The sequence below is a fragment of the Anas platyrhynchos genome, chromosome 20 (genome assembly GCF_047663525.1).
Source record: "Anas platyrhynchos isolate ZD024472 breed Pekin duck chromosome 20, IASCAAS_PekinDuck_T2T, whole genome shotgun sequence".
In the NCBI taxonomy this organism is placed as follows: domain Eukaryota; kingdom Metazoa; phylum Chordata; class Aves; order Anseriformes; family Anatidae; genus Anas; species Anas platyrhynchos.
Genome location: NC_092606.1, coordinates 4,696,337 through 4,709,833, shown reverse-complemented (window position 1 = coordinate 4,709,833; position 13,497 = coordinate 4,696,337). Strand labels below are relative to the sequence as shown.

The window sequence follows — 13,497 nt, the reverse complement described above, 5'->3', positions numbered from 1 at the left end:
CCGCAGCCACGGGAGGCCGAGCCCTTTATTGGAGGGGGACCCCAGGAGCACCCATAAATAGGAACTGTGGGGTCGGGGGGGGGGTAGCACTGTACCCCAGTGTGTGGCTGGATGGGAGGGGGGGGCACAACCCCCCCCCCCAGTCCTGGGAGGATGCTCCGGGCACCGAGGTGGGACCCCCGTCCCCTGGGTGCTGTCCCCGGACACCTCTTGGCACCCGGGGTGCAGGGGGGGAGCGATGCCGCTGGGGAGAGGGGTGCGAGGTGGGGTGGTGGGGGGGCTACATTTGGCCCCCCACCCTTCAGCCTCGGCTCCTGGGGAAAGAACATGGCTCTGGCCTCCTGCCCGCTGCGGGGACTCGGCTTTAATGCCTGCCTCGGGCGGGCGCAGTCCTCGCCCTGCCCGCGGCCGCGGCGCTAGTCCGTGCCGTTGGTGAACTGGCAGAGTTTGTGCTCCAGGTCGGAGATGCGCTTCTCCTGCGCCTGCACCGTCTCCTTCAGGGCACGGATCTCCTCCAGCACCTCGTCCAGGGTGGGCAACTGCAGGGGGGGGACACACACACATACATGGGGTCACCTCCCTGCCTCCATCCCAACCCAAAACCCCCAGGAGAAGGGGACGGCCCCGGTGCCGAGGGGTGGCACGGAGCCTGGGGTGCCCAGTTAAAGGAAGGGGGGGGACACTCACGGAGAGGTCGGTGTTGGAGGTGGAGTGGCTGCGGCGGGGGCCCGGGGGGGGCCTGTTGTCCAGGATGTTTTTCTTGACCACCTTCAGCTCCCGGTTCTTGACGGGGACGTAGCCGTCCCGCAGCGAGATGAGGATGGGCTCCGCGTCCTTCCCCGACAGCCACTCGTCCGCCTCCAGGGCCGGCTCGGGGCCCGGGGTGTCGGGGTACAGGTCGTCCTGGAAGAGGTCTGACTGCGGGGACAGGGTGGTGGCGGTGAGATGAGGTGTCCCCCACCCCCCAAAAATTAAAAATAAATCCCATCCCCATGCGGGTGCCCAGGGGCTCACCTTGCGCGGCACCGTCATGACGATGGGCTCGCACTTGCGCTCGTGCAGCTTGAAGAACCTGCGTGGGGTGGGGATGCTCAGGGTCCGGCTGCCCCCCTCCCACTTCCCACCCCCCCCCAAAACATTCCGGGCCCCCACCTGGCGATCTCGCACTTGCTGACGTCCAGCCCGCGTTTGGGCATGAAGCCCATGCCCCGCTGCGGCTCCTTGCTGCTGTAGGTGTTCAGGTAGTGCACGTAGGGCGCCTCGTCCGTGATCTCGAAGTACCGGATGCTGCTGTCCCCCTGCGGGGACAGGGGGGGACACACATCAGCCACCCGTGTCCCCAGGGGTTGGGGGGGGATAGCAAAATGGGGGGCAGCACCCCCCAGGGTTACCTTTCCGCACAGGTAGACGATGCTGGAGTCGGCGTCGTAGAAGGGCAGCAGGACCCCGTTGCTGGTGTCCATCTCCTGCAGGGCGATGGGCTCCTCGAAGTTATTCTGTGGGGTCGCAGCAAGGGGTTGGGGGTGAGGAGCAGCCCTGCTCCCCCCCCCCCAGCTCAGTCACAACACGCCTTGGCCACAGCACACTGCGGGGACGGGGACGTCCCCCCCAGGACCCACTGCTCGGCATGCCCCTGCCCCACGCCTGCTTACCTGCACCGGCCCCATTCCTCTTCTGGGGGAGCCCCCCAGCCCCCCCAAACACTCCCCACGCCCAGGCACAGCACAGCACACATGGGAACTTGGCATGTTTTTTTTGTTTTTTTTTTTGGGGGGTGGGGAATTTGGGATTGGGGTGGGGACCAGGGGAGCCACGTTCCCAGGAGCATCACTCCATGCGGCCTCGTTACCGGGTCCCACAAGCCCAGCTCCCGCTGGCTCATCCTGGTGAAGCCCGTGGTAAAGATGTGTCCTTCCCGCGTGAAGATGGCCCGCACGGGCCTCAGCCCTTCGTGGGGGGCAAACCTCTCCTGGGGGGGCGGAGGGGGGGGCACAGAGTCAGCACAGGGCAAGGGGAGGGGATGAGAGGGGAGTCCGGATCCGTCCCTGAAACATCCGCTGGGTCCTGCTCGTGGCGGGCACGTGGTGGGCACAGGGGGAGGTCCTGGGGGGCGCACGAGGTCCCGGGGGGGCCCCGCTCGGCACGGCACGGCTCGGCACGGCGGGGTCCCCAGCACGGCGCTGGCCGGGCGCCGCCGTCTCGTACCAGGTCCCAGAGGCCCAGCTGCCGCTCGCTCATCTTGCTGAAGCCGGTGGTGAAGATCTTGCCATCGGCCATGAAGATGGCACGGATGGGGCGGGCGCCGTCGTGCGGTTTGTCTTTCTCCTGCGCCGGCCGTTAGCGGGTTAAAGGCAAAGACAGAGACGCGCGGGCGCGGGCGGTTAGTAGGGTCGGGGGCGTTAGCGGGGCCGCGGGGAGGTGGGTGGGCACAGCAGGGACACGGACACCAAGAGGGGACGGGGGGGGGACACTCACCGCCACGACCTGCTGCTTGCGGGGGTCGATGACGCGGACCTTCTTGTCCTTGCAGGTGGTGACCAGGAGGCTGCCGTTGCGGTTCCAGCCCACGTTGTAGATGAGGTCGGTGTGCATGTCCTCCAGCGCCAGCAGCATCTCCCCCGTGCCCACGTTCCAGAGGATCACCAGGTTGTCACAGCCTGATGGGGACACACGGACGGGGGTGGATAGACGGACGGGTGGACGCTGTCACCGCCCTGGCCGCGTCCAGCCGCCCCCGGGGAGCCCTTACCTGCGCTGAGCAGGACGTTGCGCGCCGTGGGGTGCCACGAGATGATGCCCACCCGCTTGGAGTGCCCCTCCAGCGTCACCACCGGCTCCGTGATGCTGCGCACGGGCACGTAGTCGGGGATCTGCCACACCTGGGGGGCACGGAGAGCACAGCGCGGGGGTGGCGACCTCCCCCCGGCAAGCGCTAAGAGTGCCAGAGCCAATTAACAGCATCATTAATTGCAGCTCGAGCCACGGGGACGACAGCGGCGCCTCCATCCCTGGCACCGGCTGCGGCGCACGGGGTGCTCCTGAGCCCCAGGGGGGGGGACACAGACACACGAGACCCCATCCTGCCCGGTGCAGGACGCAGCCCCCGGCCCCCCCCCGGCTATTCCTGGGTGCTGAGTCGCCGGGGCGGGTATATTTAGCACAAAGTGCTGCATCATGGAGAGAGCAGCCACCGCCAGCGCGAACGCATGGCACCGGGGCTAAAAATAGGCCGGTGACACTTCGCAGGCTGCGAAGCACAGGACAGGGGGGGGGTCAGGGCCTCCTTTAGCTCCCCCTCCTTTTAGCCCCCCCCTCCCGGAGGGCTGGGCCCCTCACCATGACGGTGGTGTCCTCGGAGGCGCTGGCGATGACGTTGTCGTTATGGGGGCACCAGTCGATGTCCAGCACGGGCGCCGTGTGCCCCGTCACCAGCGGGTGGTTCTTGTCCACGCGCCCCGTCTGCAAGGCGCAGAGCCCGGCATCAGCACCCAGGGGATGGGGAGGGGAGAGAAAGGTGGGGGGGGCACACAAGGACCACCCCCCCAGACCCCAGCACGGCTGCTCAGAGGGGGGGACACGCAGGGGACCCTGACCACAGGCAGAGTTTTGCAGCTGCCTGGGGGAAACTGAGGCACGAGGCCCTGCAGGGAGGTGGAAGGGAGCGACGTGCCTTGGACCAGGCTGCTTTGTGTCCCCCTTGATGGGGGGGGGGGGCTAAAAGAGGGGGTCCCCAGCCCCTCTGCCCGGAGCCCCCACATGGGGACGGGGATTTTGGGGCAAAGCTGAGCAGAGCAGAGCCCGTCACCATGTCCTGCATCCCCCCTGCACCCCGGGTGGGGGCCGTGTCCCACTGCCCTCCCCGCTCACCTTGGCGAGGGGCAGGACGATGAAGGCCCCCCCGCCGCCGGACTCCACGATGATGGCCAGGAATTTGGGGTTGACGGCGCAGAAGGAGCTGTCCCACGTCACCTTGGAGACGCGGATGTCCTCGTACATCTGGTCGGCCTTCACCGGCTGCCCGAAGACGTGCCGGAACTTGCTCTGGCGCACCACGCGGCGGCTCATGGCTGGGGGGGCGCGGGGTCAGGCCTTGGGACCCCCCCCAAATGGCACGGGGGTGTTTTGGCAGTCCCTAAACCCAGCGCTCCCAGGGACCCCTCCCTGACCCGGGTACAGGAGGGAGCCAGGGGACACGGTGATGGTGGGGATGGAGGTGTGGAGGGGGGCACGGGATGGAGCCTGAGGTGGTTCTGGCCCTGTAACAGGGACCTGGGGTGGCCCCGGTGCACCCGGATGGGTGCTGGGCACGGGCATCCCGGGGCGTGATGCCATCTGCCTGCCCCATACCCCATGGCCGTACCGTGCCCCATGGCCGTGCCGTGCCCGTGCCATGCCGTGCCCCCTGGCCATGGCCGGGGTGGGCACAGGAGCAGCAGCAGTGGAGGAGCGGGGCTGAAAGGAGAAGCCCCAAGGGGACGCGGAGGTGCCACGCACCAGCTCACAGCTTGTCCCCTTGTGTCCCGTCCCGCAGCGGTGGCCTGAGGTCACCCGGCTCGGTTGTGCCTCCGGCGGTGCCTCCAGCATCGCCCCCACCCAGGGCTCCCCACGACCACCCACTCTGCGCCCCCCCCGCACCGCAGGACCCCTGGTGAGGGTCGGATCCTGCACAGGCTCCGCTGCTGGCACAGCCCCACGGCCCCACGCGCACAGGGGGTGCAGAGAGGAGCCCCCAGTGCTCAGCACAGCCCTGGGGGGCTCCAGCCCTGGTCCCAGCCAGGCACCCGGTGCCCCCATCACCCTGTCCCCACCCTGCTCCCGACACCTCCCTGGGGGCAGCGAGCCCCCTGTGCACCCCAAAACCCCCCAGGTTGGGGCTCTGCGGCACCCATGAGCTGCTGACCCCTCCTGGGGGCACCCCCACGTCCTTCTGGGGGTGCAGCCACTGCTGGGGCCGTGTCCAGCCTTCAGAGCCCAGCCTGTGGGGCCGGTGCGGGCAGGGGCAGGGGACCCTCAGCTCCCGGTGTCCCGGCCGGGTGGCTTTTGGCCAGGCCACGTGCAGCACCGAGCCGAGCCGCCTCTGCCGGCTCCCTGCAGGTCCCCAAGGGTCCGCGGCCCTTCAGCATCACCCCAGCGGGTGCAGGAGCCAGGGGTGGGGGTCCCAGAGCTGGCACCGCTGGTGTCCCCCCCACACTGCCCCAGGAGAGGGTCCCCAGTGCTGGGGGACAGCAAGGGGGCTCCGTGGGGGACACCCCGAGGGTGCTGCACAGCTCCCAGTGGGAGCGTGGCTTGGGGTGCAGGTGGGGACGGGGAGGGAGGGGCAGCCTGGCTGGTGGGGTGGGGGTGAAGGTGGGGTGCAGGAGGGGTGCAGGAGGGGTGTGTGTGGGGTGTGTGTGTGGGGTGTGAGCAGGAGGGGTGCAGGCAGGGGACCGGGGGGTGCAGGAGGGTGCAGGCGGGGAGCAGGGGGTGCAGGTTGGGTACAGATGGGGTGCCACTGGGGTGCCATTGGGGTGCCACTGGGGTGCCAGCAGGTGCAGGTTGGGCACAGGCTGGGTGCTGGCGGGTGCACGCTGGGTGCGTGCGGGTACAGCCAGGGTGCAGGAGGGTGCCGGTGGGTGCGCGCTGGGTGCCGGAGGGTGCAGACAGGGTGCAGGCGGGGTACAAGGCGGGGTGCAGGAGGGTGCAGGAGGGTGCAGGCGGGCCAGCCCCCCTCCCGGCCGTGCCATTACGTTGCCACAATTGAATCCGCAGCGGCTGCCCGGCCGCCCGGAGGTCACTTTCCATTTATAGCCATCTCCCGCCGGGCGCGGGCGGGCGGGCGAGGGGCCGGGGGCCCGGCACCCCGCACCCAGCTCCGGCCGCCCTCTCCCCGGGGCTCTCCCCCCCCTTTCCCTTCCTCCCTGGGCTCCCTCCTCCTCCTCCTCCTGCCTCCTTTCTCCCCATCTCAGCCCGGCTCGGCCCGGCCCGGTCCCCGTTTCCCACCTGCGCTCCGCGGCTCCGTGCGCGCTGCGCCCCGCTCGGCTCCGCCCGGTTTCGGCCCCGTTCCCCCGTAGCCCCCGGCCCCCGGCCCCGCTCCTCCCGGCTCGGCTCGGCTCGGCTGGGCTGGGGCTGGGCGCGCAGTGCCGCTGCCGCAGGGAACAGCTGAGCCGAGCCGGGAGCCGGGGCCGGCACGGCCCCCCCGCGGCGGGCACCGGGAGGAGGCGGAGGGGTAGCGGGGAGGGAGGGAGAGGGGGGGGGGACCCGGCCCCGCCTGCCCCGCACCGGCCCCTGCCCGCCCCCAGCACCCCCGGCCCTGCCCCACCAGCCCCAAATTGGGATGAGGATGGGGATGGGGATGGGGAGGGGGTGCCCGAAGCCTCCCCGCGCGCTGGGAGGGAGATGGGGACGGGGGGGGGGTGGTGCAGGGAAAATCCGCTCCCCCCCCCCCCTCCCCTCCTTGTCCTCTTCCCACCCCGCAGCATCCTCCCCGCAGCGCGCAGCCCCTCCTGGTCCCCCCACCCCTCTCCGCAAGGTGCTCGTCCCGGAGACCCCACCCCAAACCCCCCCGGGGGATCACGGCCGTGGGATGGCTCCTGGGGGGCCCAGCACCCCCGTAACCCCCCCCTCAGGGGGCTGCAGGCAGGGGGGTGAGCCCCCACCCCACGATTTGGGATGGTTGCAGGGACGCTCACAGGCTGCCTTTAGGATTTAGCAGAGCCCGGCCCCGCAGGGATGCCCTGGCCCAAGGGGATTAAGGGATTGTAGGGCTGGGGGAGCTGGGGGGGGGCAGCCCTGGGTTCCTGGAAAGGCAGCGAGCGCTGGACCCTACAAGGGCACCGAGCAGAGCCGGGCCCAGCATTGGCTGAGGCGGGCAGGAGGGGGCAGCTGGCGAAAAGGCAGCGAGAGGTGACAGCCCCGACCCGCCTGCCAAAGGGGTGGTGGGCAGGGAGGGGGCTGCAGGGGCACCCCCACACACCACACCTCGTCCCACCACGGTCCCGGCTCGGTGCCTGGAGCTGGGGCACAGAGCGAGCCCCGTGTCCCCAGCACCTCAACCCTGGCAAGGTGGGAGAGGCCCCAGGAAACCTTTTCCCAGTGGGTGCTGGGGGAATGGGGTGGGACGGGGCACCCCAAAACTCCCCAAGCCCTACAGGGATGGCTCCGCACCCCAACCCCTCATCTTAGGCCCAGATTTGGCACAGGGAGCCCGCAGGGGAGCAGCTGGGGGTGGGCTCCTGGCTCCCCACACAGGTCCCTTGTGGCTGGGGACCATTTACCCCTCTGGTGGGGGCCAGAAGCAAACCCCACAGCCCCCCCCATGTCCCTGCTCTGCCAGCAGCAGGGATCACCCCCCTCCTCGTACCCAGTCCCAAGCAGGGGGCGGCACGCGGACGTCGTCGTCAAAATAAAACTTTATTCATTCGGTAACAAGAACATTGAATCTGCACATCAGTGCACAAGTTCACATTTAAAAACAGCTGAGCACATCGGTCTTAAGTCTAGAGGGGGAAAGGGACGATCCCAGCCACCACGGAAGGTCCGGGAGGGGCCGAGGGCAGCGCTCCGCTCCCCTCCCCGGTTTGCAGCCCCCATGGGCTCGCTGCCCTACAGCCAGCCCGACAAACCCCGCACGGACATCGCATCTCCAGGAAGGAAAAGAAAAGGCACCGGCACTCGCATTCGTGCCAAGGGAGATGTCTGCAGGGCGGCCGGGCTGGGGGCACCGCTCGTGGCACTGCCAAAAGGTGGCCAAGCCCCTGCCCAGCCCGACCCCGGCTCCCACCTCTGCCCACGCCAGCAGGGGTTCAGGGCTCTGGCCCCTTTACGCAGAGCCAGGACGGGATTAAGGCAGGAGGCACCGTGAGCAGGGACCCGCTGCAGGTGTGGATTCCTCGTCCCAGTAGGGCTGGTGGGGCTGCGGGGCTCCCAGGGCAAGGGCGAGCGGCACCACGGTGCCCACACCGAGTCCGAGCGGTGCCGGGTGCCACCGGGCTCCTTTCCACGGGGCCCTGGCCCAAAATCCTTGCCCGGCTTCGAGCCCAAAAGGAGCCCGAAGCGGCGTCGCCTCCTGCCACCCGCTGGGACCGTGCCCCCCGGGAGAGGGCCGAAGGGGAGAGATCTGTACAGGTGGTGACTTCTCAGCAGACCGGACGCACGCACACACACGCACACACACACCATCGAGTGCAACAGAACGCAGTGTAAAAACCAGATTCACGCACACGCTATCCGTTTGTGCAAGGCTCACACGTTACAGTACAGCCGGAGATCAGGCGGGCAAGGTGGGGGGGTCAGGGGGGAGGCAATGGCTGAGATATTGTACAGGAGTCAATGTAAACAACAAAGCGTCCTCCGAGAGGGCTTCGCCAGAGACCAGAACAGCTGCTTTGTACAAAAATGCCCTTAAAACAACGCGTTTCTCCTAACCCCCCTCTGTCAGCGAGGCTCGTCAGCTGCCGAGCCCTCTGGAGATGCTGCTCCTTCCTCCTGGGGGAAGGTGCTGCTCCCCGTGGTGCTCAGCGGGGCGCAGGAAGCACTGGGGTGGCCGCGGGGACCAGGGGCGAGCCAGCGGCACGGAGAGGGGACAACTGTCCCCGGGCAGGGACCTCTGAGCCCAGGCACTTGCCAAGGACCTGCGCTGCGCCCCTCCAGCCCGCTCCCCTTCTGCCATCACGTTCAGAGCCTCCAGCCCCCAAGGCTTTCATCGCTCTGCAGGAGAGGGACCTGCCCTGGGACAGCACGGCACGGCTCCCCCCGGCTGGAGCACCCGGAGAGGAGCGGAGTATTGGGAGGAAGCAGCGCTGCTGGTCTACAAAAAGTAGGTGTCAGATCAAATCGGGCAAGAAGAAAACCCCAAACCATCACCTGCCTGCTCCTGGAGGGGACAAATGACACAGGGCTTTCCCTCCCCAGCAGCTTCTTGCCCTCCGGGGCACCCAGCCCCTCTGCCCCTGTGGGCAGTGGGGTGTGCGGAGGGCGGTGGGGGAGGCGAGGGCTGAAATTGCCCTTCAGCGGGTGACACGAGGCCCTTGGCCTTTCCTCAGTGCCTGCCTGGCTCCAAAGCCAGCTGGAGCTGTCTGGGAGAAGCCAAATGTGTCCCGGAGGAGCTGGCCTCCCAGCTCAGGGCCTTGGGTGACTTGCAGGGAGTTGGCTGGGGCCACCGTGCTACCTGACCCCCCCAGGGCCCTGCTGGGCCACCCCGGGCTGCGCTCCAGCCCAGGCAAGGAAGCGAAGGATCCCTCGGATCATCTAGAGGAGGGCAGGGAGGTGGGATCCCACCCCAGGCTCACTTCACCTTGCTCACTGCAAAATCTGCCCTGCCACAGGGCTCCAGCTCTCCCAGTGGGGATTTGTGCTGCTTCCCAATACTCCGCCACGCTCCGGGGTTTTTTGCTCCTCTGCGGCTGGAGCTGAGCTGGGCTCAGCAGAGCCCGCAAGGCTCTGCAGCATGGGTGCTGCTTTCTAGGCACGGCCTTGTCCACTGCTCCTCCCACCCCATGTCCTCTCCGTGCCGGGCTTTCAGCAGCTGGAGCCATTCTGCATCTTCTCACTGCTGAGCTCCTCCTGGGAGCGGGTCTGGGCCGGCGCCAGGCACCAGCTCAGACACGCTGTGCGTGCCCTGCCATAGCCCTGCCACGGGACTGCAGACAGGACCCAGAGCTCCCCTGCAGCCCTCAAGTGCCTTTTTCTCTGCTCCCGACAGCAGCCGGGTAATTTGTGGACATGCACGGCTGGAAAGGAGGAGTTTGGATTTAGCCAAAGTGCTCGGGAACCGTAAATAATGAGCTGAAAGTGGGAGCAGGCGCCGCAAGAACCTGCAGAATGGCTCGGGGAGGGCTGGCCACGTCCCCCTGGCACTTCTGAAACCCAGCTTCAGGCAGGAGGGAGAGGGGCAGAGGCACAGACCCCCTCCTGCAGCAGGGTGACGGGGTGAAGGCAGGACTGGAGGGGCCGAGACACATTTGGCAAAAGCCAGCCTCGAGGCTCACTGGTAGAAGGGGAAGACGGCTCACAAAGTCAAAGCCACTCCGGGTCTGTGCAGATTACAAGGAACAGCACTGAGTGTGAGTTAGGTGGTTTTGTTTTCCAGTTTACAGAATGCAGTCTTGCCCTTAAAAAAAAAAATAGAAACAACAACAACAAAAAATCTATATAAATACCGTATGTACAATTTAGGCAAAAAAAAGAAAAAAGACTTCCAGAAAAGATCTTCCCTCCGGGTTGAGTGGTAGGAGTGACAGCAGAGAGGACAAAGCTTTGCATTCAGGAGGGGAATACATCGTGTAACAACTCCAACAGCCTCTGGGTGGGGAAGCGAACAGAAGTGCCCGTGAGCGTGGCAGGGGGAGAGGAAAACTCAGGCAGCACGAGACCAGACCAGCGTTCAGGTGGAGGGGAGGCAGCAGGAGGGCAGAGGACAGATGATATGGCCATGAACTTGGAAGGCCCACAGCAGAATTCAAGTAATGGAAGGGTTCACACCCTAACGAGGTGCTTGTTTTAGAAGAACACCCGGGTTTCACAGGCTCTGGCTGGGGTAAGAGAGGATGGGGCAGCTGGCGGAGGAGCTGAGGCCCCAAAAAAGCGGGGCTGAGAGGTGCTGGGGGGCTCGGAGCCCACCCTGTGCATTCCTCGCCAGCAGAACCGAGCCTGGGGGCTGGTCCTGGAGCAGCTCCATGAGACCTGCCAGAACCGTGCAGTTCCAGTTCGCAGAAAGAAAAGAAAAGGCCAAACAAAGGGGTCTTGGCACAGCCTTCACAGTTACGTGGGCTCTCAACCCAGCTGCCCAGCACCATTTCGTGGCATGGGGAAAAAAAAAATTCAAGTCAGAGACTAGGACCTGCTTCTAAGCAACATTCCACCTTGCCGAAGCGAGCCGATAGCGTGTTGCTGGGTAAGGGTGTTCTTTTAAAACAAGCCAAAAAAAAAAAAAAACAAAAAAAAACCACATTTGAGGTTATCTGAGTTAATAAAAAAAATTAAAAAACAAAAAACCAAACAGTCCTGCAGTCAGAGTCACACACAGAAGAACCAACCCACACCTACATGCGCCAGGAACAGTCAAATGACAATATATATATATATAAAATTAACCCATAAAGTGCATGATCCTTATATTACACCTGCCCCTTGCGTGAACGCAACCACACGGGTTCTCTGTAGGAAATGGCAGCCGAGGGCTCGGGATCACATCGTGTTATAGAGGGGATTGGTTGTCCGCTTTTTATCATTGGTCTTTTTCAGTCTCCTCAAGGGGTGAGTTCTACCATGCTGCTGCCGGGGGGCGACAGCCGGGCCCCGCGCTGCCGACAAGGGGTCCAGGAGCAGCGGAGGACCCTCCGAGGAGGTAGTCCACGTCGGAGCCGTGCCGGGAGCCGAGCTCTGCTGGCTGGAGCCACAGTCTTTGGCGTACTGAGCCAGCGGTCGCTCCACCGGCTTGCTCTGGGCAATGCACTCGGCTGTTCTGAGCTGCTCTACGAAATGCTGAGCAGGTTTGGGATCCCCGAGGGCCGGCGGGGAGGACAGGCGGTGCTTCCCCCACGGGCTCTCCAAGCCCTCCTCCAGCCTCTCCCCGCGGAAGCCTCGACCCAGGGCGACGCAGGTGAGAAGCACGGGGGGGTGGGCGTTGGAGGAGGCCGACTGCCTCTCGGATAAGTCGTCCTTGGAGAGGTCCAGGCAGTCCAATTTGGCCAAGGACGCGGAGCGTTTCATGTGGGAAGGCGTGGTGAGCCCCGCGTGCCGGATCCGTGCTTCGATTTCCTTTGCTCGCTGCTTGACCAGCCCGGGGCTGTTGCTGCGCTCCTCCACGCTGTGGCTGCTGGAGCTGTGGGGGAGGCTGTAGCACAGGAAGGAGATGTCCAGCAGGTCCATGTTTTCGGCACGGTGGCTGGATAAGTCCTCGCCGCTCAGCTGCCTCGAGGAGCCAGCACTGCCCCGGCACGGAGGCTGGCTGCTGTCCCTGAACGGGAGATCTGCATCTCCCTCAGCGCCACACGGCGCCACTGGCTCAGTGTCTGTGCTCGTGCTCTGCTCGGTGACGCCTTCCAGGTGAACTACACAGGGGTAAGACGAGCCATCGGGGCTGGCTGAAGGCGTACTGGCCACCTGGGCAGAGGGGGAAGCAGCACCGGGGTGAAGAGAGAGCCCAGCACCTTCCTCGCTGGGGCTGCCCTGGGTGGAGGTGGCTTGCTTTTGTACCGCATGCTCTGGCAGTGACAGATTGACCAGCGTCGGAGCTCCGGGACAGGTCGGGGCCTTCTCGGAGCCCAACGAAGGGTTCAAGTTTTCATCTAGCGGAGGGGCGGCCGTGGCCAGCTCCGCAGCCCTGACCGTGGGAGTGTACTCGATGATTTCGATTCTTTTGGGGAGGAGGGAAGGCAGTGCTGGCTCTTCTGTGCCATCAAACGAGACCACCGTCCTGCGCTCTTGCACCTCCTGCCCCGGGCTGGGCTCTGCGGGCAGCGGCTCCTGCACAGGATTAGCACGAGGTGCGGGTGGGTGCCTGCCTGCAGGCTGCTCTGCCCCCGGGGGCAGCAGCTCCTCGCTCCGTGCCCTGTCCTCTGGAGCCAGCTCCAGGGGTGGCTCCTCCGTCTTCCCCCGCGGCAGGAGCTCAGCAGCAGCGGAGTCGTTCCTGGAGTTCTTGCGGGTCGGTAAGACGCAGGCTGGGGGCGCATGCTGGTGCTCCTGCTCCTGCCTCAAGCGCTCCTCGAACTCCAAGGTGGCTCGCCGGACAGAACCGGGGCACCACTTGGGCTCCGGGTTGGAGCTCTGCTGCTCCCCCGCAGGGCTGCTCTCCTCCAGGTCAGACTTACGGGAAGAGAGCTGCGGCGAGGGGGCAGCGTCTCGCTCAGCTTGCAGAGGGTCCCTCTCCTTCTCCTGGTGTCCAGCGCAGGCTCCCTCGCTCTGCTCCACCCTTTCCGATGCCCAAAGGGCCTCCACTGGCAGGTCGTGCACCGTGGTCCTCTTTGGTGTCTGGGTGGCGGTGGCTGAAGCCTCCTTCTGCTGGGCAGGTGCTGCTCCCTGGTTGATGGACTCGATCTCCGTGATGATTTCCTTCACAGAAATGGCATTTTCGGAGTGGGACTGCGTGAGATGGCCTGCGCCAGGCAGCTCGGGGACCTCCTGCAAGGCACAAACAGGGGAATTACAAACGGGTCGGCTGTGCTGACACACAGCAAGCTGCCTAAAAGCAGTGGGGGAGCACCCCCCAAAAGGAACAGAAAGAACAAGTGCTAATGTGCAAGCACACAGCGATTACCAACACAGAAGCAATATTGTCTCTGGGACTGTGCGTAACATATTCCGGGCTCGATTTCCACCTGAGCTGAGATTTAAGAATTGTTATTTCATTGCCATGAATTCCAAAGGATTTTTGTTTTCCCTAAATATAGTTCAGTTAACCAAAAAAAAAAAATCCAGATGCTGCTAAAAGTGCAGTTTTGAACCGAAAACGTGGAAGATTCTTCTCACGTAGGGGAGCAAACAAAAACAGAATGGCCAAGCACTGAAACACTCCCCGAG

At 65.4% G+C, this 13,497-nt stretch overlaps 2 protein-coding genes across 6 annotated transcripts in view; both read right to left on the bottom strand.

The window, feature by feature from the left end:
• Window positions 1–349: 349 nt before the first annotated feature.
• On the bottom strand, window positions 350–6,187 carry CORO6 (coronin 6). Of its 3 annotated transcripts, XM_072026159.1 has the most exons (12): window positions 5,980–6,187; window positions 3,868–4,067; window positions 3,337–3,459; window positions 2,750–2,879; window positions 2,476–2,657; window positions 2,206–2,325; window positions 1,850–1,969; window positions 1,392–1,496; window positions 1,153–1,298; window positions 1,015–1,072; window positions 688–918; window positions 350–539 (listed from the first exon to the last, which is right to left on the bottom strand). In XM_072026159.1, the coding sequence occupies exons 2-12, from the start codon at window positions 4,063–4,065 to the stop codon at window positions 417–419; spliced, it is 1,536 nt and encodes a 511-aa protein (XP_071882260.1). In that variant the 5' UTR covers window positions 4,066–4,067; window positions 5,980–6,187; the 3' UTR covers window positions 350–416. The 3 variants fall into 3 exon arrangements, with proteins under 3 accessions (XP_071882260.1, XP_038021861.2, XP_071882259.1); XM_038165933.2 differs by lacking the exon at window positions 1,850–1,969 and having other exon boundaries at window positions 5,980–6,186; XM_072026158.1 differs by lacking the exon at window positions 2,206–2,325 and having other exon boundaries at window positions 5,980–6,184.
• A 1,183-nt stretch (window positions 6,188–7,370) lies between these two features.
• Window positions 7,371–13,497, bottom strand: part of SSH2 (slingshot protein phosphatase 2) — an 89,452-nt gene continuing 83,325 nt past the window's right edge. For all 3 annotated transcript variants that reach the window (XM_038165645.2, XM_027471810.3, XM_038165644.2), the window contains one exon: window positions 7,371–13,098. In XM_038165645.2, coding sequence (XP_038021573.2) covers window positions 11,164–13,098 — 1,935 coding nt within the window. In that variant the 3' untranslated portion in view covers window positions 7,371–11,163. The remainder of the gene's footprint in view (window positions 13,099–13,497) is intronic.